The 26,627-nt window shown below is 31.9% G+C and overlaps 1 protein-coding gene across 1 annotated transcript; it reads right to left on the reverse strand.

Annotated features, from left to right (window-relative positions):
- Window positions 1-20,994: 20,994 nt before the first annotated feature.
- Window positions 20,995-23,866, reverse strand: LOC142239696 (odorant receptor 45a-like). Its single transcript, XM_075311479.1, has 6 exons — window positions 23,515-23,866; window positions 23,264-23,450; window positions 22,143-22,425; window positions 21,963-22,058; window positions 21,249-21,404; window positions 20,995-21,184 (listed from the first exon to the last, which is right to left on the reverse strand). The coding sequence occupies exons 1-6, from the start codon at window positions 23,864-23,866 to the stop codon at window positions 21,116-21,118; spliced, it is 1,143 nt and encodes a 380-aa protein (XP_075167594.1). The 3' UTR covers window positions 20,995-21,115.
- Between the last annotated feature and the right edge of the window lie 2,761 nt (window positions 23,867-26,627).

The raw sequence follows: 26,627 nt of genomic DNA on the forward strand, positions 1-26,627 counted from the left end.
AACACACATAAAAAGCAGAAATACATTTTCCAAAAATGAAATTTGTGGTGCGAGAAGAAAAACAAGTTGTTTTTTTCGACCGTCGTTTGACGGGCTTTTCAACTAGTATTCTATGATTTGTGCAAGTTTTATAGGTAAGCGTTTTTCAAAATAAAACCTCCAGCTTTTCTTCAACATCTTCGATAAGATTTTTCTATGCAGCTAAAAATATATATTTATTTATATAAAAATATTCATTCATTTCGGGGGGGTTTGATCCCCCTCATCCCCCCCTCTGAATACGGCCTTGCGTGGTGGTAGTATATGATATTTAACAACCATGTCAAAAGTGGTCCATATCAGTCCATAATCATATATAGCTCCCATATAAACCGATCCCGACATTTGGGTTTGGAGCCTCTACATTGTGCTAGTATATGGCCGTTAACAACCATGCCTAACTACACACAAAAAAAAATTTTTGATTTCAATCACGAAAATCGCGGATTCAATCATTTTTTTAATTGAAATGTCTTCAATCACGAAAATGATAGTATCAATCACCCATTTTGATTGAAAACCAACACGATTTTCAACTAAAAATTTAATTGACTTTTGTCACGGAATCAATTAATTGTGTGATTGAATCAATTAAAAACGTGATTGATTTTTAACATAAAATTCAATCACAGTTTTAATTGAATCAATTAAAACTTTAATTAATTTCGCGACAAAAATCAATCAACTATTTGATTCATTCAATTAAATAATTAATTGAAATTGGCTATAAATTTCGATCAAAAAATTTATATATTGCGACCCAAAAAAAAAAAATTTGATTTCAATCACGAAAATTGCGGATTCAATCATTTTTTTAATTGAAATGTCTTCAATCACGAAAATGATAGTATCAATCACCCATTTTGATTGAAAACCAACACGATTTTCAATTAAAAATTTAATTGACTTTTGTCACGGAATCAATTAATTGTGTGATTGAATCAATTAAAAACGTGATTGATTTTTAACATAAAATTCAATCACAGTTTTAATTGAATCAATTAAAACTTTAATTAATTTCGCGACAAAAACCAATCAATTATTTGATTCATTCAATTAAATAATTAATTGAAATTGGCTATAAATTTCGATCAAAAAATTTATATATTGCGACCCCAAAATCGTATTTAGTTTTATTTGAAATAAAAGAAAATATGTGTTTCTTATAAAACATATTCAATATTTTATTATTTTTTGAATTATGCAATAGACAAATAAATTAGGTTCTTGTCATTTATGTTTTGTTCTAACATAACTTACAAATACAATTACTATCAATAACAACTATAGGGTGAAAAAATAAATTATATAAATCATTATCTTCCTTATAATAATAACCATGTTAACATGTTCCTTCTAATATGTAGATGCGCCTAGATTTCCAATAATTCAGCAGCCTGTAAGCTAAATTAGAATAATTCGAATTTAATTTTAGAATATCAAGTTCAATTCTTAGTTCCAGGTTACAGATTTATAATCTTCTTTTGCAGTTGTAGTCTTTTAGCATAAAAAGGTGTATTAAGAAGCTCGGTAATTTAATTTTAGTAACAATTCCTTTCAAAAATTTCCACACATTGAAATCGTCTATTAAAATTTGAACCAATGAAAGACAAAAATAATGGGAAAACAATGTAGTATTTGGTATTATATTGATGATACTTTGTAAATTCTGGAAATAGAAAAAAATATAAATGGAAAATACATATTTTTATTATTTTCGGATATTTTTCATATTTTTAAATCCAAAAGAAAGAACTTTTTTACCATTACATAATTCAGCTCATTAGTTTATATATCAGATATACTGCTCTCTACTTGGGTTCAAACTGAAAAAGGCAGGTAAAACAAAAATGCAATTTAATGCCAACGCCACTTCTCAACTTCAAGGTGAATCTTCCAACAAACCCATACCGCTCTTGGTTTTAAGAAAACTAGGAGTGAAAAAAATTTATAATTTTAAAAGATCAAGACGGTACCCACTTTTTTGTTGCAAACATATTCTTATATATTTGATAAAATGATGGAGTTGATGGGATTGATTGGTAAATTTCACAAAATAAAATTGGTCACTAAAAGAAATGAATAAAAAAATATATTATTTTAGTCCGTTTAATGTAAACAGGCTTCAATGGAAACCCGTATTCACATTTCACAATTTCTTACCTTCAATAAACGTAGATTGTTTTCCATTTTTACAATACCACAAAACACAAACACAGGTAATTTCAAATGCGTTCTCTCATATATTTTTTTCACACCTTTACCACGTGATCGTTTGTTGTGCACACTTTATTTATTTCAACCCTTTGCTATGATTTGTTGTTGCGTTCAAAATATTTATGCACACATTTTGAATGCAGCAGACAGAATGTCGCCAATCATGTTTTTCAATTTACGCGAAAAACAAAAACCCAACCGTTCATTACGAGTTACTTCCACAGACTGATCTCTCCATCATACATTGTTAAATAAATACCCATTCTCTTGTTCTCTTTTCGCTCTTTCCATTGCTCAAAATTATTCAGTTTCAATCACAAAGGTGATTGGATCAATCACATGTGTAATTGGAAACGGAAAAAATTTCAATCACGTTTGTAATTGAAAATTATTTCCGCATTGATTAACAAATTGATTGAATCAATTAATATTTTAATTGGGAACGTAACAAATATCAATCACTTTTTTAATTGGTTTTTATTCGAATTTGATTAAATAATTAATTGAATCAATTAACATATTAATTGAATCCGTTTCCAAATTCAATTAAGTGTTTAATTGAACAAATTTTGGTGATAATTTTTTGTGTGTAGGTCCATATCGGTCTATTGTTACATATAGCCCTCAGATAAATCGATCCCCAATCGCACAAAAATTGGTCCATATCAAGTTCATAATTGTATATAGCCCCCATATAAGCGACCCCCATATTTCAATTCTGGCTCCCTACGTACCGTGCAAAAGTCCATATCGATTCGTAATTATGTTATTTGTAGACTTACCTACACATACCTTTTTTGTCTAATATATACCACGTATGGACTATCTCACAATTTAGAAAACGATTTAAGATACCACAACCCAAGTAATTCGATTCTGGAAATATTCAAATTACAAAAATGGCGCTTTTTTAACATATGGCCCCCACTTTGGGGATTTTTTGTGATTTTTGATACAAATTTTGGGAATGGTATATTCAGCAATATTTCTTCAAATAATTTTCACTGCAAAAAGCAATGAAACCCAGAACGATATCATAATTAGTTCAAAAGTTATATAGGTTTCAATACATATTTTTTATTACCAACAAGTATATCGGCCGTAAGTTCGGCCAGGCCGAACCCTCCACCATGGATAGCTCAGAAACTTGTACTAAAGACTGTCATCCACAATCGAATTACTTGGGTTGCGGTAACACTTGCCGATTGCAAGGTATCTTAAAACTTCTTAACACCGTCTTCTAAATTGTAAGTTAAATGCGTATATTATTCAGTTTGACAAAATTTTCTATACACCCAAAAAATTAATAGAGAAAAGTTTACTTGATTCAAGCCGTAGCGGTGTCAAAAGTACGGTAAGTACGGATTTTCTAAATGCAAGAAGAAAATTCTTAATTTAATCCCGAAAATATTAAGTACAGATTTCTTAATTTTAGAAATTTTCAATCGTGTTTGTGCTTGTTTTAAGTACGGGAAGTGCTTGATTGAAGCCTAGTGAAACTCTATTTAACCCTTTCGACCCTAAAGTTGCCTGTGGGCAACTTTTTGTGTTTTGAGACTCACTGTCAGCGTTGTTTTTGTTTTTGTTCATAAAACTGTAACGGTATCGAAAGCTACAAGTGTTTTCTTCAAGTTGAATGAAAAATCAGCTAATTTGGTTGTCAATTACCAAAAAAAATTTCATTAATACGCACGTACCTCAAAAAAAAAAATATTTGCGAATTTAAAAAGAGGTTTTTATACATGTGACTTTTTTCAAAAATTACAACTAAAATGTTGAAAGTTTTTATTAAATCTATTGTAGTTCATGTCAAATAAAATATTTCTGGAAGTCAAATCTTAGAATTGTAAAAAAACAACAGATGAGAAATTTTTAAAATTGAAAAGTTGCCTGTGGGCAACTTTGGGCAATTGTGGTAGTAAAATTACATATTTTTGAACATAAGGCCTGGAGAAAAAAGGTTTGAAAAACAATGATTTTGAAAAAATTTTGAACTTCAATTGGGATGTCCCAGTGACGAGAAATGCGGCGATGATGTGGAAAACATATCTGCAGTGCAGTGGGGAATTTGGAAGGAATCGTAAAAAGGGAGGAAGCCACTTCTTGGCAACATACTAGTCGATTACCACGAATATTGGCGCTTTATATTACTTTGGTTTTTTACACCGCCAGTTAAATTCACATGGGTTAAAAACAAAAAAAAAAAACAAAACATTTTCGTGAGTCACGCGTGATTCACGCGAAGCCGTGAATGAAATTTAAACGAAATCTCGTGAATATGCGTGAACGGGATTAAAGAAAAATGTGTGGCGCGTGAGCGTGAGTAAAAATCAAATTGTGTTCGTGATTGTGAGTGAGTAAACTTTCTCCGAAATCACGCTCCCGATAAAAATTTACTTTCACGATCCAACTCACGCTCAAGATAAAATTCACGTTAACGATAAAATTCATATTCACGATAAAATTCACACTCACGGTAAAACAGACACAAAAAGTCACAATCACGAACAAATTCACTTTCACGATTAAATTCAAGCACACAGATTTTAATCACCCTTACTTATTTAATCACGCTTAAGATTACAATAGCGTGAGTCACGAGAAATTTCGTTAATAACCAGAATTTTATTGAGCCACGAAAATTGTCGTGTTCCGAAAATATTCGTGACTCACGAGATTTGTCGTGAATTACGAAAATTGTCGTGAATCGTGCGAAAGCGTGAGACATAAACGTTGTTCATGTGTGATCGTGCATGAGTATGACTTTTCATTTCGTGAATTCATTTCGTGACCGTGAGTTCCTACCCGCATGGCGTGCGTGAGTAAAATATTTCTTCGTGAATGTGTTTGAGCGTGATTGAAATTCCACTCACGCGCGCATCTAAGTATATATTTACTGTAAAATAACAAAAAACTTAACAAAAATCCAATAAAACATAATACGTTTATCATTACAAAACAAACTATTTTGTAGTCATAATTGCCCAAAGTTGCCCACAGGCAACATTCTCTACCGCCTAAACGAATGGGCGTGGCGACCCGAAATTTTGGCTAGACGCTTCTTAAATGACTTCAACATGATTAAAAGAAAAAAAAATTTGCGGTACCTATAAAAATTCGGGGTCGAAAGGATTAATCCTCATCTGTACTTGATTCAATCCGCATTTAAGCTTACATTAAACCCAATAGCGCTTAACTTGAGCCAAAATGAACTTGTTTTAAGCGGATTGAAGGCTTGGATCAATCTTTTTATTCTTGAATATAATCCTACTATGCTTGATTCAGGAACGATCTGTACTTGATTTAATCCCGAACCGTATTCGATGTTATTTTATACACGGATGAAAAAGCTTGTTTTCATTTGTTTGGCTATAAACATTATATGTTTGGAACACAAATTTTTAAACACAATATTTTTGAGTGCAAGCATATAATGTTCATAAACTAGCATAACATGTTTGGGACATATATGTTAATATGTTAGAACATATTATGTTTGGGACATAAAATGTTTTTAAATATAATATGCTTGGATGCAAACATATATTAATTTAGAAATAGCCTGTAAACATATATGTGTTTAGTAGCTTGGAGCGCTATTTAACAGGGAGCGATATTGAATTAAGTTGGTGGTTGTTGCTTGTTATTACAAAATTAACATTTTATTTTTCCTTGGGCAATTGATCAGCTACTTCTTTGATCCTTACAAACTGTCCGGCAAAAGGTAAAATTAAAATAAAACAAGTATATACGGCCGTAAGTTCGGCCAGGCCGAAGCTTATGTACCCTCCATCATGGATTGCGTAGAAACTTCTTCTAAACACTGCCATCCACAATCGAATTACTTAAGTTGCGGTAACGCTTGCCGATGGCAAGGTATCTTAAAACCTCCTAACACCATCTCCTAAATTGAATGTAAGTCCATACGTGGTATATATTAAATCAAAAAAGATCGATCCAATACGTATAAAATTCAGTTTGACAAAGTAGACATAAAATTTTGACAAAATTTTCTACAGAAATAAAATTTTAACAAAATTTTCTATAGAAATAAAATTTTCACAAAATTTTCTATAGAAATAAAATTTTCACAAAATTTTCTATAGAAATAAAAATTTTGAGAAAATTTTCTATAGAAAGAAAATTTGACAAAAATTTCTACAGAAATAAAATTTTAACAAAATTCTCTATAGAAATAAGCTTTTGACAAAATTTTCTATAGAAATAAAATCTTGGTAGATTATTTTTGGCTCGAGTGGCAACCACGATTATGAACCGAATAAAATTTGAACAAAATTTTCTATAGAAATAAAATTTTGACAAAATTTTCTATAGAAATAAAATTTTGATAATGATGAAAATTTTATTGTGAACCGAATAAAATTTTAACAAAATTTTCTCTAAAAATAAAATTTTGACAAAATTTTCTATAGAAATAAAATTTTGGTAGATTATGAACAGATAGGACCAATTTTTGTGTGATTGGACCAATTTTGGTATGGTTGGTATGGTAGCGAACATATACTAACACCACGTTCCTAATTTGAACCGGATTGGATGTATTTTGCTCCTCCAAGAGGCTACGGAGGTCAAATCTGGAGAACGTTTTATATGGGGCTATATATAATTATGGACCGATATGGACCAATTCTGGCACGGTTGTTAAAAATCATATACTAACACCATGTTCCAAATTACAACCGGATTGGATGAAATTTGCTTCTCTTGGAGACTTCGCAAGCCAAATCTGGGGATCGGTTTATATGGGGGCTATATATAATTATGAACCGATGTTGACCAATTTTTGCATGGTTGTTAGAGACCATATACCAATATCATGTACCAAATTTCAGGCGGATCGGATGAAATTTGCTTCTCTTTGAGGCTCCGCAACCCAAATCTGGGAATCGGTTTATATGGGCGCTATATATAATTATGGACCGATGTGGACCAATTTTTACACGGTTGTTAGAGACCATATACCAATACCATGTACCAAATTTCAGCTGGATCGGATGCAATTTTCTTCTCTTTGAGGCTTTGCAAGCCAAATCTGGAGATCGGTTTATATGGGGTCTATATATAATTATGGACCGATGTGGACCAATTTTTGCATGGTTGTTAGAGACCATATACCAACATAATGTATCAAATTTCAGCCGGATCGGATGAAATTTGCTTCTCTTTGAGGCGCCGCAAGCCAAATCTGGGGATCGGTTTATATGGGGGCTATACATAATTATGGACCGACGTGGACCAATTTTTGCATGATTGTTAGAGACCATATACCAACACCATGAACCAAATTTCAGCTGGATCGGATGAAATATGCTTCTCTTAGAGGCTCCACAAGCCAAATCTGGGGATCGGTTTATATGGGGGCTATATATAATTATGGACCGATGTGGACCAATTTTTGCACGGTTGTTAGAGACCATATACCAACACCATGTACCAAATTTCAGCCGGATCGGATGAAATTTGCTTCTCTTTTAGGCTCCGCAAGCCAAATCTGGGGATCGGTTTATATGGGGGCTATATATAATTATGGACCGATGTGGACCAATTTTTGCATGGTTGTTAGAGACCATATACCAACACCATGTACCAAATTTCAGCCGGATCGGATCAAATTTGCTTCTCTTTTAGGCTCCGCAAGCCAAATCTGGGGATCGGTTTATATGGGGGCTATAATTAATTATGGACCGATGTGGACCAATTTTTGCATGGTTGTTAGAGACCATATACCAACACCATGTACCAAATTTCTGCCGGATCGGATGAAATTTGCTCCTCTTAGAGGGTCTGCAAGCCAAATTTTGGGGGTCCGTTTATATGGGGGCTATACGTAAAAGTGGACCGATATGGCCCATTTTCAATACCATCTGACCTACATCGATAGCAACTACTTGTGCCAAGTTTCAAGTCGATAGCTTGTTTCGTTCGGAAGTTAGCGTGATTTCAACAGACGGACGGACGGACGGACGGACGGACGGACATGCTTAGATCGACTCAGAATTTCACCACGACCCAGAATATATATACTTTATGGGGTCTTAGAGCTATATTTCGATGAGTTACAAACGGAATGACAAAGTTAATATACCCCCATCCTATGATGGAGGGTATAAAAAATCATACAATTGAATAATTTCTTCTATAATGTTTGTATTACAGAAAAAGGTGCTAAGAACAAAAAAATCTCGTGGAAGTGAGAAAGATGTGGGGGAATATACAATTGGGCAGAAACAAAATTTTGAGCATTCAGGTCGAAAACCTATGTTGTTAGCACCTATATTACCTGTGTATTTTCATAATTCATTATGATTGTAAATATATAAATAAATAAATAAAATTTTGAGCACAATATTGTTTGGGATAATTTTTTTAAGCATATAATATTTTTGGGTGCAAAATGCTTCCAAACATATTATATGTTCAGATAATAACATATTGTTTTTTGGAAGACACATTATTGAATTTGGATGCAAAAATACAAAATGTTTGGAAATTGACTACCCAAACATATATTGTTTAGACCAATATGCTTTCAAACATATTATATATTGGAAGAGATCAAACATATAAATGTTTGGGCAATAACCAAAAATGTATATGCTTGAAGCAAAATATGTTTGGGAGTATATGTTACAGAAGCGATTTTTTGTGAGCGTGTATGCGCTTGATTTTTGTGTGATTTGTACTTGTTTTAATCTCAATGTGCGCTTAATCCCATTAAGTAAAAATTTGTTCATTTATTTTTAAAATATTTTTTATTATTCTTTTTTATATCGATACATACACGGATGAAAAAGACGGGTTTGCATATGTTTGGCTATAAATATTATATGTTTGGAACACAAATTTTTAAACACAATATTTTTGAGTGCAAGCATATAATGTTCATAAACTAGCATAACATGTTTGGGACATATATGTTAATATGTTAGAACATATTATGTTTGGGACATAAAATGTTTGTAAATATAATATGCTTGGATGCAAACATATATTAATTTAGAAATAGCCTATAAACATATATGTGTTTAGTAGCTTGGAGCGCTATTTAACAGGGAGCGCTATTTAACAGGGAGCGATATTGAATTAAGTTGGTGGTTGTTGCTTGTTATTACAAAATTAACATTTTATTTTTCCTTGGGCAATTGATCAGCTACTTCTTTGATCCTTACAAACTGTGTGGTCCGCTGTTCGAATCCCCGTCCGGCAAAAGGTAAAATTAAAATAAAAAAATTATACAATTGAATAATTTCTTCTACAATGTTTGTATTACAGAAAAAGGTGCTAAGAACTAAAAAATCTCGTGGAAGTGAGAAAGATGTGGGGGAATATACAATTGTGCAGAAACAAAATTTTGAGCATTCAGGTCGAAAACCTATGTTGTTAGCACCTATATTACCTGTTTATTTTCATAATTCATTATGATTGTAAATATATAAATAAAATTTTGAGCACAATATTGTTTGGGAGAATTTTTTTAAGCATATAATATTTTTGGGTGCAAAATGCTTCCAAAAATATTATGTGGTCACATAATAACATATTGTTTTTTGGAAGACAACATTATTGAATTTGGATGCAAAAATACAAAATGTTTGGAACTTAGACTACCCAAACATATATTGTTTAGACCAATATGCTTTCAAACATATTATATATTGGAAGAGATCAAACATATAAATGTTTGGGCAATACCCAAAAATATATATGCTTGAAGCAAAATATGTTTGGGAGTATATGTTACAGAAGCGATTTTTTGTGAGCGTGTACATTTGTAATGAAAAGTAAAATATGTAAAATAAGAAACTGCATTATACAAATAATACACCTAGGTGAAGAAGTAGTTACATAGATTTATAATATAGGTAATTGATTCAAGTATAAAATACATGTTATTAATAAAAATAAATATATACAAAATAATATAAAATATTAAAAATATATATTTATGTCTTTTTATTTACAAAATCAGCAGTTCATGCATGGAGTAAACTTGGGCCAGGAAGCAAGAAACTCAGAGGAATTCAACTTTTGTAGTCTTTGTCGCTTTAAATTGTAAGTTTTCCTCCACTTATTACATATGTCGACCAAACCCTTTGGCGCTCTGTTCAAGCACTCCTTTTACGAAATTGTCAATTTGATAACTTCTGATGTTTCGTTTGTTTAACTTTTGGGAGCTGCGTCGTCCTATTATCACAAATTTCCGCATGGATGTCCACTTCCAGACCTTGGTATTAAGTACAGGTTGTAAAACAAGAAGTATTAACGGGTGATACGGTCAAAATTTCAATTTTGCATTTAAAAAACCTGAACACCCCTCATTTTGAAGGTGTGTGTGTGTGTAGAATGTTGCTCCTATTTTGATTTTGGAATTCACTCTTCAGTTGTCAAAATGCCGCCCAAGCAAGAAGAGCAGCGTATCAAACTTTTGCTCGCGCATCGCTAAAATCCGAGCTACTCACACGCTAAGCTGGCAAAATCGCTAAAAGTTGCCAAATCAACCGTTACAAATGTAATTAAAGTGTTTGGGGAACGTTTGTCGACAGCCAGGAAGTCTGGATCAGGGGGAAATCGAAAACCGGAAGCCGCTGAGACGACAAAGAGAGTTGCCGGTAGTTTCAAGCGAAACCCTAACCTCTCTCTCCGAGATGCCGCAAATAAGCTGGGTGTATCGTCTACAACCGTGCATCGAGCCAAAAAACGAGCCGGATTATCGACTTACAAGAAGGTAGTGACTCCAAATCGCGATGATAAACAAAATACGACGTCCAAAGCGCGATCCCGGAGGCTGTACACGACGATGCTGACGAAGTTTGACTGCGTGGTAATGGACGACGAAACCTACGTCAAAGCCGACTACAAGCAGCTTCCGGGACAGGAGTTTTATACGGCAAAAGGAAGGGGAAAGGTAGCAGATATTTTCAAGCACATAAAACTGTCAAAGTTCGCAAAGAAATATCTGGTTTGGCAAGCCATCTGTACCTGTGGCTTGAAAAGCAGCATTTTCATAGCTTCCGGGACTGTCAACCAAGAAATTTACGAGAAAGAGTGTTTGAATAAACGTCTGCTGCCTTGCCTGAAGAAACACGGTTGTTCCGTACTGTTTTGGCCGAATTTGGCTTCTTGCCATTACGGTAAAAAGGCCATGGAGTGGTACGCCGCCAACAACGTGCAGGTGGTTCCCAAGGACAAGAACCCTCCCAACACCCCAGAGCTCCGCCCAATTGAGAAATACTGGGCTATTGTCAAGCGGAACCTAAAGAAGACCAAAAAAACTGCTAAGGACGAGCAGGAGTTCAAGGCAAACTGGCTTTCTGCGGCGAAGGAGGTGGACAAGGTGGCTGTACAAAATCTGATGGCAGGTGTCAAGCGTGAGGCCCGGCAATTCGGATTTGGAAAAGCGAAAGCCTAACTGAATATTTTTGCTGAATTTTATACTAATTGAACTTGAAAAAGAAATTTAATTTGATTTTTTAAATAAACGATTTCACCGATTTACACGCGTTTTCCCTTGACCAAATTTTGACCGTATCACCCTTTATTGTATATTTAAATATATTTCAAAACATAAAATAATTATTTCTATAAAACGATGTGATGACTTTTGAGTCGGCATGACAAACATTTTTTTGTTAGTATATAGACGCTACGTTTATTAATAGATGTATGCAGAATCAATTTAAATATGATGAAATACATATTTATTGACAAGTAGCCATTTTAAACTGATACACTGTTAGAAAAATATGTTTTTCATATGTTCCGATATAAACAAAATGTGTTTCGGGCACAATTTTTAAACACAATATATTTAAGTGCAAACATGTAATGTTCCTAAACTAACACAAAATGTTTGGGACACATATGTTAATATGTTAGAATATATTATGTTTGGGGCATGAATGTTTCATAAAAATAATATGTGTGAATGTATACATATATAAATTTACAAATTTCGAGTAAACATATATATGTTGTGATACTTTATTCAGAGAGCGACAGAGAGAGAGAGAGAGTTAGCATAGAGAAAGAAATAGAGATGGAAACCAGGAGGGTTGAATAAAAAGAAATCAACATAACGCAGCGAGAATGAAATGAGAGCAATTTCTGTGAAACCGCTTGTATGTAGTTTCGGAAAACTGTTTCATGATAAGGCCAAAAATGTAATATGCTTAAGTCTAAATATTATTTAATTTGAATATTAGAATGAGTATTCGGAATAAAGAAAATAGACATTCGGAACCCAGAGAATAGACATTTGAAAAAAAACAAGTATATACAGCAGTAAGTTCGGCCGGGCCGAATCTTAAATACCCACCACCATGAACCAAATATTAGGGTTTCCTTTGAAATTTCATGAGGGCTTGAGGACTTGAGGACACTTCCCGAAGATAAATTTAAAGATTTCACCTACACAGAAAAAAATATCACCAAAATATTTCCAATTAAAAAGTTAATTGAAGTTGAAAATGTTTTCAATTATTAAATTAATTGATACAATTAACTTTTTAATCATGATAGAAACATTACGTTAATTAAGCCAATGATTGAAAAATTTAAAATTTTTAATTAAAAAATTAATTGATACAATTAACTTTTTAATCAAATTCGGAAGACTAATTCAGTTTAAAAAAATTGCTGATTTTTTTTAAAATTTTTAATTAAAAATGTATTTCAAACAATCATTTGTTAATCCACATAAAAACTCTAAGTCAATTCAGAAAGTAATTAAAAATAGTTACCTTTTTTAATTAATAAATTAATTGAGTTTTGCGATCAACATCAATTAAATTTTTAATTGAATCATTAAAAAATTAATTGAAATTTGCTGAAAAAATCAATTAATTTTTTAATCAAGAATTTTTTCTATGCCCAATTAAAACTGTGATTGATACTATCATTTTCGTGATTGAAGACATTTCAATTAAAAACTTAATTGGATCAATTAATTTGGTGATTGAATCAGAAAAAAAATTTTTTGTGTGTATGAAGACTATGAAGACTATATCAGATTCTGGATTTATAAGAACCATTTTTGTTTGAGTTTTAGAGGAATCATTAACATCTCTTGTAAGTGTGCAAGAAAATTATAAAATAACGTCTTGATTTGAAATCTTAAATCTGTAGAAGTAAAATCTGGAAATTTTACATTGAGTTTCAAGCAATTTTCATGATCAGTGCACCTTCTACACCCTCAAGAAGTGAAGTCGGTCTATATGGAGGCATTACCAAATGGACCGATAAAAACTTAATCCGATACACGTTTTTGTGAGCCTAAAATACCAGAATATTTACAATTTCAGGCATATCAAATAAAAACTACGGTTTCTAGAAACCCAAGGGGTTTAATCGGGAGATCGTTCTTATGGGGGCTATACCAAAATATGGACCGATACTCACCATTTTCGGCACACCTCTTTATGGTCCTAAAATACCTCTAGATTTCCAATTTCAGACAAATTGGATAAAAACTACGGTTTCTATAAGCCCAAGACCCCAAATCGGGAGATCGGTCTATATGAGGGCTATACCAAAATATGGACCGATACTCACAATTTTTGGCACACGTATTTGTGGTCCTACAATACCTCTATATTTCCAATTTCAGGTAAATTTAATAAAAACTGCGGTTTCTATAAGCCCAAGAAGTAAAATCGGGAGATCGGTCTATATGGGGGCTATACCAAAATATGGACCGATACTCACAATTTTTGGCACACATATTTGTGGTCCTACAATACCTCTAGATTTCCAATTTCAGATAAATTGAATAAAAACTGCGGTTTCTATAAGCCCAAGAAGTAAAATCGGGAGATCGGTCTATATGGGGGCTATACCAAAATATGGACCGATACTCACAATTTTTGGCACACGTATTTGTGGTCCTACAATACCTCTAGATTTCCAATTTCAGGTAAATTGAATAAAAACTGCGGTTTCTATAAGCCCAAGAAGTAAAATCGGGAGATCGGTCTATATGGGGGCTATACCAAAATATGGACCGATACTCACAATTTTTGGCACACGTATTTGTGGTCCTACAATACCTCTAGATTTCCAATTTCAGGTAAATTGAATAAAAACTGCGGTTTCTATAAGCCCAAGAAATAAAATCGGGAGATCGGTCTATATGGGGGCTATACCAAAACGTGCATCGGTACTCACTATTTTTGGCACACCTCTTTATGGTCATAAAATACCTCCAGATTTCAAATTTCAGGCAAATTGGATAAAAACTACGATTTCTATAAGCCCAAGACCCCAAATCGGGAGGTCGGTTTATATGGGGACTATATCAAAACCTGGACCGATATAGCCCATCTCCGAACTTGACCTGCCTGCAGACAAAAGACGAGCTTGTGCCAAATTTCAGCACGATTGCTTCATTATTGAAGACTGTAGCGTGATTACAACAGACAGACAGACAGACGGACAGACGGACATCGTTATATCGTCTTAGAATTTCTCCCTGATCAAGAATATATATACTTTATATAGTCAGAAATCGATATTTCGATGTGTTACAAACGGAATGACAAACTTATTATACCCCCGTCACCATTCTATGGTGGTGGGTATAAAAACAGCATATTTGTATTACAGAAAAAGATGCGAAGAACTCAAAAATTTCGTGGAAGTGAAAATTATCTGAGGAAATGAGCACAATCTTCTTTGAGGAATTCTTCCAAGCATATACTATTTTTGGATTCAAAATGCTTCCAAACATATAATATGCTCACATAAAACAAACATATTAATGTTTCGGCAGTATCCAATAATATATGTGCTTCCTGCAAAATATGTTTGGAACATATGTTAGAGAAGCGATTTTTTTGAGGGTGTAAACTTAATTTTTACTTACCTTTTAAATATTTGTATGCTGTCTCAACTTTTTTTTATTCATAATTTATAAAGCTACTTAACTGTCACTTAGGGTCTAAGCACACAATAATACTAAAATAATTTGGCATATATAATGCAAGCGACGCCAAAAACACAAATTCGAAATCAAAACTTACACTAATATACACCCACAATGTTTCATACATGATAAAGCATCTGTAAGAGTAACAAGGAGAGTAAAACTTTAATTTGCATTCCAATGTGCTCATAAATGAGTATCAAGTAAAAATGTTCTTATGTTAAGCCAGATTCGGCTTAGGATAGCAAATCAAAAGCAACCAAACACAGACGATGCTCTGAACGTGTAACGATAAAAATATCAAGTTAAACTTTTCTTATTTTAAGCCATAGTCGACTTAAGATAGCAAACGAAATGGAAGCCACTACCATTACAAGCAAAAAAGTTTTTGGGGGTTGAAAATCGGTGAGAGCATCGAGGAGAACAAAACTCTTTTTTGTGCTCTCATTAGCTAAGTCAGTGAGGCATATTAAGTAACAATTTTCTTGTTTTAATCCAAAACAAGCTTAATGCACACTTTAAGTACTTGAATTACACAAACAAGCACACTTTGTGCTTAATATGAGTATAACTTAGTATTTGCGTACTTAAAATTTTAAGTGCCAATTCAGGCTAAAAATAAGAATTTGAAACTTGATTTTAGAAGTCCAATTTTCTTTGGGTGTAGAAATAAAATTTTGACAAAATTTTCTATAGCAATAAAATGTTGACAAAATTTTCTATAGAAATAAAATTTTGACCAAATTTTCTAAAGAAATAAAACCTTGACAAAATTTAGTATAGTAATAAAATTTTGACAAAATTTTCTATATAAATAAACTTTTGGTAGATTATTTTTGGGGATCGGCTATACACCCAGAAAAAAGTGCCTTCGAAACTAAAGGAAAAAATTTTCATCAATATAGTTTATCCATTTTATTTCCATTAAGGTAAATTTTTATGAAAAATAATAAAATTTACTCGTTTCAGTAAAAAAATCCTAAACTGTAAGCAGTTAGGAATAGTTCATTAACTAGAATAAGGCATGGAATTTTACTCATACTATTTTCTTCGCTGGGTATAAGAATTTACTACTGAAAAAGAAAATTTTATTCACCGATAACAAAGCATTCGTAAAAATAAACAAAAACCGAACTAAAACCAAGTTTCCTCAAAATTAGTAAAATTTCTTATAAAATGATAATTGCGACTTCCTTTATAATAGAAAGTTTTTCATACATACGAACAACACTTGGCATAGAAAAATATTTTAGTTCATTCGTACTAAGAAGTATGCAATCCTTTCAAAACTTAAGGAAACACACTTGTTAGAATATAGGAAATTTTCCTAAATTTCTATTGTCTACCTGTAATCGATACCTGTCATCGTAATCGATGTGTTTGCGCGTGGGTGTAATCGATATATTTGCGCGTCGGTTGTTTTTTTAGTTGGAATCGCGTTGTTTTGGTATACGGAGAGATTGTTAAAAAATAATATGGTAAAATAATATAATAAATAACAAATAAAATATATAAAATATTTGTTATTTTAAATTAGTGAGAAAAATTTTCGTTTTTTTAAATAAATCTATCAATGTTCGTGATAGTGTATAAAGAAAGAAAACACCAGCAGAATAACAACCCTTTCATTTGTCTTCATTTTGGAATCTTCAATTATCAGGTAATATTCAGTGACGCTAACCTTTTGCAACAAAAATGTTTTATGATTTTTTATATTTGTAGGTATTGAAATTGTAAAAGGAGGACAAAATCGTTAGGCAGCAACTTATTAAAAGTGAAAAGTACAAGAAGAAGAAAAAGTGCGTTTTACAGTTGATAATATCACACGGAAATTGGAAATAGTGGAATAATAAACTAATATTTCAAAGAGATTCGATGCTGTTGATTCTTAATAAATATATTCAATATATTAATAAAACATGTCTTTTATTGAAGATAAAATTGCTTATAGAAATAAATAAAATTGTATTTAAAAAGGTAAGCAGTTCTAATTATGAAGTAAAAGTTTTACCACAAATGTGTAAGATTTGTCGAAATGAATGAAAAAATTTCAATAAAATCATTCCATATATGAATTCAAATTAGTTAAATTTTTTCATTCTGTAGTATAGTGGTATATAAATATAGGAAAATGTTAACTAATATATGGAATGCATTATTCCTAATTTCTACGAAAATCACATCGTTCAAACAAATAAAAATGTCTTTGGCGCTATACGAAGTTCAACTTTCTTCACAATGAGTTCATTTTAACTTAAAGAAGGGGTCACTTTTTTCTGGGTGTATATAACTATAATTTTGGCATGATTGTTAGCGGCCATATATTAGCGCAATGTACCAAATTTCAACCGGATCGGATGAATTTTGTCCCTCCAAGAGGCTCCGGAGGTAAAATCTGGGGATCGGTTTATATGGGGGCTATATATAATTATGGACCGATATGGACCAATACTATACTAGCACCATGTACCAAATTTCAGCCGGATCGGATGAAATTTGCTTAGAGAAGCGAAATCGGGGGATCGGCTTATATGAGGGATTATATATATATATATATATATATATATATATATATATATATATATATATATATATATATATATATATATATATATATATATATATATATATATATATATATATATATATATATATATATATATATATATATATATATATATATATATATATATATATATATATATATATATATATATATATATATATATATATATATATATATATATATATATATATATATATATATATATATATATATATATATATAACTATTGTCCATATCGATCCATAGTTATATATATCCCCCAGATAAGCCGATCCCTAGATTTTACTTCTTCCAGCATAAGCAAATTTCTTTTGATCTTGTTAAAATTTGGTACTTATTACACAAAAATTGGACCACTAGGTTCATAATTGTATTTATCTCCATATTTCACTTCTGCCTCTCTCTTATCGCGCAAAAATGCATACCGGTCAAGAACTGAATTATGTAGGTTTTTAATCTGCCTTTTTGCCGAATATATACCATGTATGGACTAACTTCCAATTTAGAAGACGATATTAAGGAGTTTTAAGATGTCGTGCCATCGGCATGTTTTACCACAACCCAAGTAATTCGTTTGTGGAAGACAGTCTTTAGTAGAAGGAATATGATCACCTCAAACATGTTTTAAGAGCAAAATCTTATTTTTGGGTGATGACCATCTAACATGGTTTTCGCAACCATGTTATTTTCTCGGAAATCATGTATCTGGTTTCGGCAAGCAGGTTATATTTGACAATAAAATAAAAAATTTTAGTGACAAATATGTTACATGGTCACCATACAAAAATAACATTTTGCTCTTGAAACATGTTTGAGGTGATCATATTCCTTCTCCGCGTGCATGAATGCTTGCTCACCAAACTATACTTTTATATGTCATATTTAAACTTACAGTTTTACATATCTTTAGATTTGTTTCGTTTTCTATTTTCGACGCGATTTCGATCAGAGAGAGAATAGAATTATTCTCTCTCGCTCTCTCGACTTTTCTAAACATATGTATGTTTATACGAAATTTCTAATTTAATATATGGTTGCATCAAACGACATTGTATTCAAGAAAATGTAATGTCCCAAACATAATATATTCTGTATGTTCCAAACATGTTATACTAGTTTACGAACATTATATGCTTGCATTTAAAAATATTGTGCTAAACATTTGAGTTTCAAACATACAATTTGTACACCGAAACAGCCTTTTTCGTCCCTGTAGGAAAGAATGCCAGAGGACATGGTCGACATTGAAATCTGCTAGCATCTATCGCCTGCACAATAACCACTCTATGCGTGAACTTTAATGAGGAGCACAGTTCCCAACATTGTATATATAATAGGCTCTTTTCTGTTTCGACCAAACACCAAAAAGATTTTTTTTATATTTCTTTTACATATATTTCAGATATGTTCGGAAGATTTCACAAAAATGTTCAACATTACATAACATACTACTATATTAAATTTATACTACTAACTGTAAAATGTGTCTTATTAAAGACTTAAAGTCAGTAAAGAACAGTGCTTAATATAAACGGAATGGACTGTGTTGTTGGTTCAAAAATAATTTTTTTATTGAAAAATTATAAATTTTGTAACAAACAAATTTTTTGGTGATAAAGTTTAAAATTTTCGAAGAAATTCAAAAAAATCTAACAAACGAAAAACGTTTTCGGTACACGTTTCCAAACGTTTTTTTTTTGCGTGTAGGTTCACCGGATAGGCCTCTAAAATGGGTCACTTTTACTATGGGAATAAGATTGCTGGCAAATCTTATTATCAAAGTACCACCAAAATGGCCAAAAATAAGGTAAAAATGAAATTTTCATCTGTACACTTTTGAAAAATTAACGTTACTATTTCAAAATTAGCAATATTTTATTTTTTGTGTTGAAAGCTAACAACAAATATAAAACAAAATCAAAGACAGATATCATCCAAAATCCTTTTGCTGTTTTTTTTACCAAAAATATACACAAAAAATATATATTTTTTTTAATATTTCTAAACACATATAGCAGAATTTTATTTTTTTATTCAATAAACTACAGTATAGTCAACCCAAAAATTGTGTGAGACCAAATTGAGAGATATACACGCACAGAAAAAAACATGTTTGGACATGGTTGCCGTATCCATTTAATGCTTAATGTCGCGAAAACCATGTATTTTGTCTTTGTAAAAATAATTTTCGAGCGGAAAAATATATGTTGGTTCTCAAATGCCGCAAACATGTTCTATTATTTAAATGATAGAATTTGAGACCATTACAGGGTCGGGAAAATCATGTACCTGACCATTCATTTTTTTTTACTTTTTTGCAGGGAAAAAAGTATTTTTATAGGTTACGTATAGACATGTCTAGAACCACTACATGGCCATAAAGACCATGTACATTTTTTTCGTGATCACTTAATTTTTAACTTTTTTGCAGCGAAACGAATTTTATAAAAACATTGAACAGGTGCACACGATTTTATTTTGGGCGTCAGTCGTGTGTTGATTGTTTCTTGGAATGGACGGAGAACATGGAATTATTGTGTTTTGTATTAATTTTTTTATTCAGAAGTGGCACGTGGTTTTATGTGAACATATAAAAGGGAAGTGTAATTGAACAAATGTACCTGTTTTATTTTTCTTAGAACCATGTTCACTGACCCAACATGGTTTCAGGTGCAAATGTTACATGGTCGCCGCAAAAATAGCTCCTATCGTATTATTTTGCTCTTCGAATATGATTGTGACTCTTCTCTGCGTTTAATATTCTTTGCCGTCCTTTGTAAATTATCCTTTAAAAAATTGGCTAAATTTTAATTTGCTCAAGTTTGTTATTTTTTTGGTTTTAGTTCAAAAACCACCACCAATAGCTACGCAAAATATTTTATTTGACTAAAATCGGACAACTCGTTCTTTTACACCATCCACGTAATTTAACCCCATTTTCGACCAAAAAAGGCTTAAAATTCAAATAGGTTTTAAAAATATATTTCAAATATAGCAGAGTTTTATTTCTGTATTCAAAGTTTGGTATCATAGACTATTAAAAACAGAAATTAGAATAAACACATAAATTTTTTGCCGCATTTGAAGCACTGTGCGTCGGTGTAAACGTAATATAGTTTTGGTATAGTAGATTTCAAACTCCTAGGACTCTATCTCCCTCTCTCTCTCTCTGATGTCAGGAACTAACACCCAGCGGTCATAATGACCTCGAGCTTCTTCCATCGTTTCCTTTACTATTGTCTATTGTATAGTTCCGTCCATTCTTCCATCAGTACACAAATAAAATCTATATGTACGTGTGCATGTGCAATTTCCATGTAATTCACATATTCGAAATTTTATCTACGCTAATTTTATTTGATATCGTCCGATTGATACATGGACAACATCATAGCCAAAAAAGATCCAGCAGATTTGAACACCTAAAATTATGAATATTGAAGAGACAATAAAATTAGAATTAATTTCGAAAAGTTGGAAACATACCCAAACAAACAGACTCAAGTCAGTCACAAAGAAAATTCCAGTAAAGTGACATGGTTTCTGAGATCTCATCATTGGCAACAAAAGTAGCTTTTTTAATTTCACATTGAAATCTGGCCACTGGAAACATTCATAAATTGTCAAATCTATCGAAGTACTCTATAACGAAAGAAAAAAACAACTTAAACTGGAGAAATTCTACTGAAATAGGGAACGCATTCACTGTATGCTGTTTGATCTCGATTACACTAAAATATCTTTTAGTTTGGCTGAAACTCATAAAAAAGTAATAGTATATAATTCTTTCCTCCGAAACGAACTTTTTAGACCAAAGAAGTTTTCCGTTATTTGTAAATTTAGTCTGAAGAAAAATCAAACGTAAACTTCTGTCTAAGAAAACATTTTATAACAAAGGGAAATTGTCCGAATACAATTTTTGGCCTTTCAAAATTTTAAAATTTGAAAAGCTCGACCTTTTGAAAATTTGGAAAGTCCACTTTTCGAGTTCGTACAAATTTTCGAGTTCTACATTTACAAAATTCGATATATCGATTCTCGTTTTTTTTTTAACATTTTTGAGCTGAGTAATCGAATTTGAACATTAAAAAAATGGACTTTGACTTCGCTTTTCAGCTTTTTGTGTCTCTAAATATAATTATTGCTAGGCGTTAAAAATTGTTTTTTGTTTTATATTTCTCTACATCTAATTCAACTTACCACATCCTTGATTTTCTGACCGCCATGACAATACAACATCAATTGTGTTGACAATGATATCATGAAAGAAACATTCATCAGTTGTAGAGCCACTTCCTTGGTATTAGGGAATTGAAAAACAATGACAGCAATTTGAACGCAACTAATCAAAAATTTGAAAAATATAATATTTCGGTAGACTTCATTGAAATTTTCCGCCAATTTGATGACTCTCAAATGATATTTGACACATTCACTTATGGCATTTTTGAATTGCTCATCAGATTTAATTAAATCACGTCGACTGGCCTCCATTCGAAGACGTAAATCCAGAATTCTAAATAGAGCCACAATATTGCGCATAAACCATGAGAATAGTGAGTCAATAGCTAATGAAGAATTTACGGCACAGTAAATAGCTAAAACGTCCCATATAAAGGCAAAAATGAATCCAATATAAGATGCATGGATATCCATGATATAACTGAAAATAATAAATATAGAATTAGCAAAGAAAGCATGCACAAAACAAAAGTCCATCGTTTTAATTTAACTTTACTAGTTTTTCCGAAATTTTCCATAGTTCAATGCAATTTTCCTTATTCCATGCATACCTCAAACATTTTATGAAGGAGGTATAAAATTCAATGACCGTAGAAATAAGTTCAATGTAAACTAGAGCAAATTCGTAAGATTCCCAAAAAAAGAAGGAATGAATGACGGCACAGTTTGCAAACACTTATCCTTAAAATACGAATCCAAGTTTTGGTAGCATTTGTCTGATATAGAGTTTTTTCCTTTTCCAAAAGTCGATAAATTATTCAATGTAGTCGTTTTGTCCTTATAGTTAAGTGATCGAATTAAAAATGGTTCTCTTTAGACGAAAGATAATTTTGTTTGGCTAAGGTTAACTTGGCTTCAATAATTCTGAAAAATTCGTCAAAATTAATTAAATCATCTTTAAATTTGTTGACGTCGTTGAATAGGAAGTGTTTTTCAATACTTTATTTCGAAGACGTTTTTCTTGAAGTCGAGACTGCAATCAAAAAGCCGTAGACCGACCAAAAATGAACATTTTAGTTATTTTAGAAAATTGAGATTAATTTTAGAAAAATTTAACTAAACTGAATTACAAACTTAGATGTCACGCTGATTTCACAAAAATAAGTAAATATTTTTTTTACTTGTTGAAGAAAATTTCGAAGATTTTTGTGGGAGACACGAATTTAGTACACGAATCTTTACACTTCATTTGGGTATAACATAATTGTCAAATCTGGTCCAACCCAAATTTGCACCATTTTTAATGCTTTTGAACTCACACTCCTTTGAATGGTGGGTAAAGCGATTGCCAAAAACTATTGCCCTTCCAAGCATAAAATAACGCTATCACAAATGGTAACAATGTGGCTAAGACGCCAGATATAATTACGGAACCGTAATAAAATCCACTTATTATCTGGTCACATCGATTTTCTTCCCTCAGAATAAGGAGTTCTTCGGCATTAGCTGGAAAAAGAAAAGTTATAAATTTTTCAAGTACATGTTGGAATTTTTTCTAACTACCACCTACCTTCACTATTCCAAATCCATACATGACGCACAAGCTTAACAATTTTCTCCTTTTGTAAAACAAATAAAGTAATTTTCACTATTGCCAAAATACATTGTAATATGGGTGTTAATATTCGGGCCACCTCATTAAGGTCAATAGCGCAAGTACGGGCAAATAGTAATGAAGGACCCAATACTGTTGTAATAGCAATCAAAGGTAAAACCAATGTCATTGGGTTAAATATGGTCCTCCTCAAAGAGGTGGGATCAATTCCAATGGTGGCAAAGCTATATTTTTGTACAAAGAAAAATCTCTCATATGTGCTTTGCTGTGGCAGCGCATCTGGAGGTAGCGAGGGTAATATTGGCATTTTGCAACCAACTTTATTCACCCAAAAAAGAAACTAAAATGTTTACACGATATTCCGATGGGTTTTATTGTCATTACAATTACAAGCAGCAGAAATTTTACAAACGTTTTGTGATTGTAATATGTACATTTATTATTTATATAAGTAATTATTTAATTATTATTTTTCCATTAATATTAGATTAATCGTTAATTAATTATTGTATCGTTTACAAATAAACGAAATTCGACCAGTCATAATAAATAGTTATACATTAGAAAAGTGCAAATGACTGAACGCACTCACGCACACGCATTTCGAACTGTTGCGATCAATTTTGAAATATTTGAAAGGCCTACAGGCGTCGAATGTTGGCTACCACAGGAGTGTTTTCGCTTTCAAATTGGCAATTATCAGCCGATTCCCGGGCTTTTATTTGCCAGAAAGTATTCGTAATCCCCTTCTCCCTATATTCCTTACGACACCCAAAAAAAGTGAACCCACAATGAAAGAAAATGTAGGTTTGTTTTAGAAAATTGGAAGGTCGTTATAATCGTTGTATCGCTCTTGAAGGGAACTATAATAAAAACGAATTTTGACAAAAAAATGTGTTTTTCTTTGTTAGACCGGGGACTTATCAGCCAACCTGTTAAATATGAGCACTGTGCAGGATATCGAACAAACCGTGGAGCGGATTTCAAACGTCTTCAACATCTCACTAAAAGCTGCATACCCTAGAGAAAAGCCAAAGGGGAAAAATCGGCCTGCAGGAAGCTCTTTAACAAAGCAAAGTCCACAAGAGCTCCGGAGGATTGGGACACTTAAAAGATGAATCTGAGAGGATATAAACGATAACTGAGAATGGCTCAGCATAACTCTTGGAATGATTACTGTAGCAGCATTGAGAATACGTCGGAGGCTTCCAGACTACGGAAGGTACTAGCATCCACTAACTCCGCTCCAGATTTTATTAAAACATCGGAGGGCAATTGGATAACGTTCGAAGGAATTCAAAAAAGTCTAACAAACGAAAAACGTTTTCGGTACACGTTTTCCAAACGTTGTTTTTTTTTCTTTTTTCACTTCTACTATGGGAATAAGATTGCTGGCAAATCTTATTATCAAAGTTGATGGTACTTTGGCCAAAAATGAGGAAAAAATGAAATTTTCATCTGTACACTTTTGAAAAATTAACGTTAATATAAAACAAAATCAAAGACAGAAATTAAATTCGAGATGGCCAAAAAGGCAAATAAATGTGTGAAAATTTAAAAAATCAAAAATAACGTAATTTTTTAACGTTCACAGAATTTTATTTTATATTATTTTTTTTTATGATATGAGTTACCAACAAACAAACTAAAATCAAAAACAAAAACCTAGAACTCGTTCATGTTTTATTTTTCTTAGAACCATGTTCACTGACCCAACATGGTTTCAGGGGCAAATGTTACATGGTCGCCGCAAAATAGCTCCTATCATATTATTTTGCTCTTCGAATATGATTGTGACAATCATGTTTCTTCTCTGCGTGTAATATTCTTTGGCGTCCTTCGTAAATTATCCTTTAAAAATTGGCTAAATTTTAATTTGTTCAAGTTTGTTATTTTTTGGTTTTAGTTCAAAAACCACCACCAATAGCTTCACAAAATATTTAATTTGACTAAAATCGGACCACTCGTTCTTTTACGCCATCCACGTAATTGAACCCCATTTTCGACCAAAAAAGGCTTAAAATTCAAATACACCCAAAGAAATGTGGACTTTAAAATCAAGTTTCAAATTCTTATTTTTAGCCTGAATTCGCTCTTAAAATTTTAAGAACGCAAATAATAAGTTATACTAATATTAAGCACAAAGTGTGCTTGTTTGTGTAAATCAAGTTTGAATTAAGCATGTTTTGGATTAAAACAAGAAAATTGTTACTTAATATGCCTTACTGACTTAGCTAATGAGAGCACAAAGAAGAATTTTGTTCTCCTCGATGCTCTCATCGATTTTCGACCCCCAAACACTTTTTTGCTTGTAATGGTAGTGGCTTCCATTTCGTTTGCTATCTTAAGTCGACTATGGCTTAAAATAAGAAAAGTTTAACTTGATATTTTTATCGTTACACGTTCGGAGCATCGTCTGTGTTTGGTTGCATTTGATTTGCTATCCTAAGCCGAATCTGGCTTAAAATAAGAACACTTTTACTTGAGCACATTGGAATGCAAAATAAAGTTTTGCTCTCCTTGTTACTCTTACAGATGTTTTACCATGTATGAAACATTTTACAAACAAGCTTTATAAATTATGAATTAAAAAAAGTTGAGACAGCATACAAATATTTAAAAGTAAGTAAAAATTAAGTTTATTAGTTTAAAATGGCTACTTGCCAATAAATATGTATTTAATCATATTTAAATTGATTCTGCATACATCTATTAACAAACGTAGCGTCTATATACTAACAAAAAAAATTTTGTCATGCCGACTCAAAAGTCGTCACATCGTTTTATAGAAATAATTGTTATAATTATTTTATGTTTTGAAATATATAATTATTGAATTGAAATAGATAATTATACTTCTTGTTTTACATCCTCTACTTAATACCAAGGTGTGGCAGAGGAAATCCATGCGTAAATTTGTGTATTATTTGTATAATGCAGTTTCTTATTTTACATATTTAACTTTTCATTACAAATGTATGTATCGATATAAAAAAAGAATGATAAAAAATATTTTAAAAATATATGAACAAAGTTTTACTTTATGGGAATTAAGCGCACATTGAGAT

Source organism: Haematobia irritans, chromosome 5, assembly GCF_050003625.1.
Source record: "Haematobia irritans isolate KBUSLIRL chromosome 5, ASM5000362v1, whole genome shotgun sequence".
Taxonomy (NCBI): Eukaryota; Metazoa; Arthropoda; class Insecta; order Diptera; family Muscidae; genus Haematobia; species Haematobia irritans.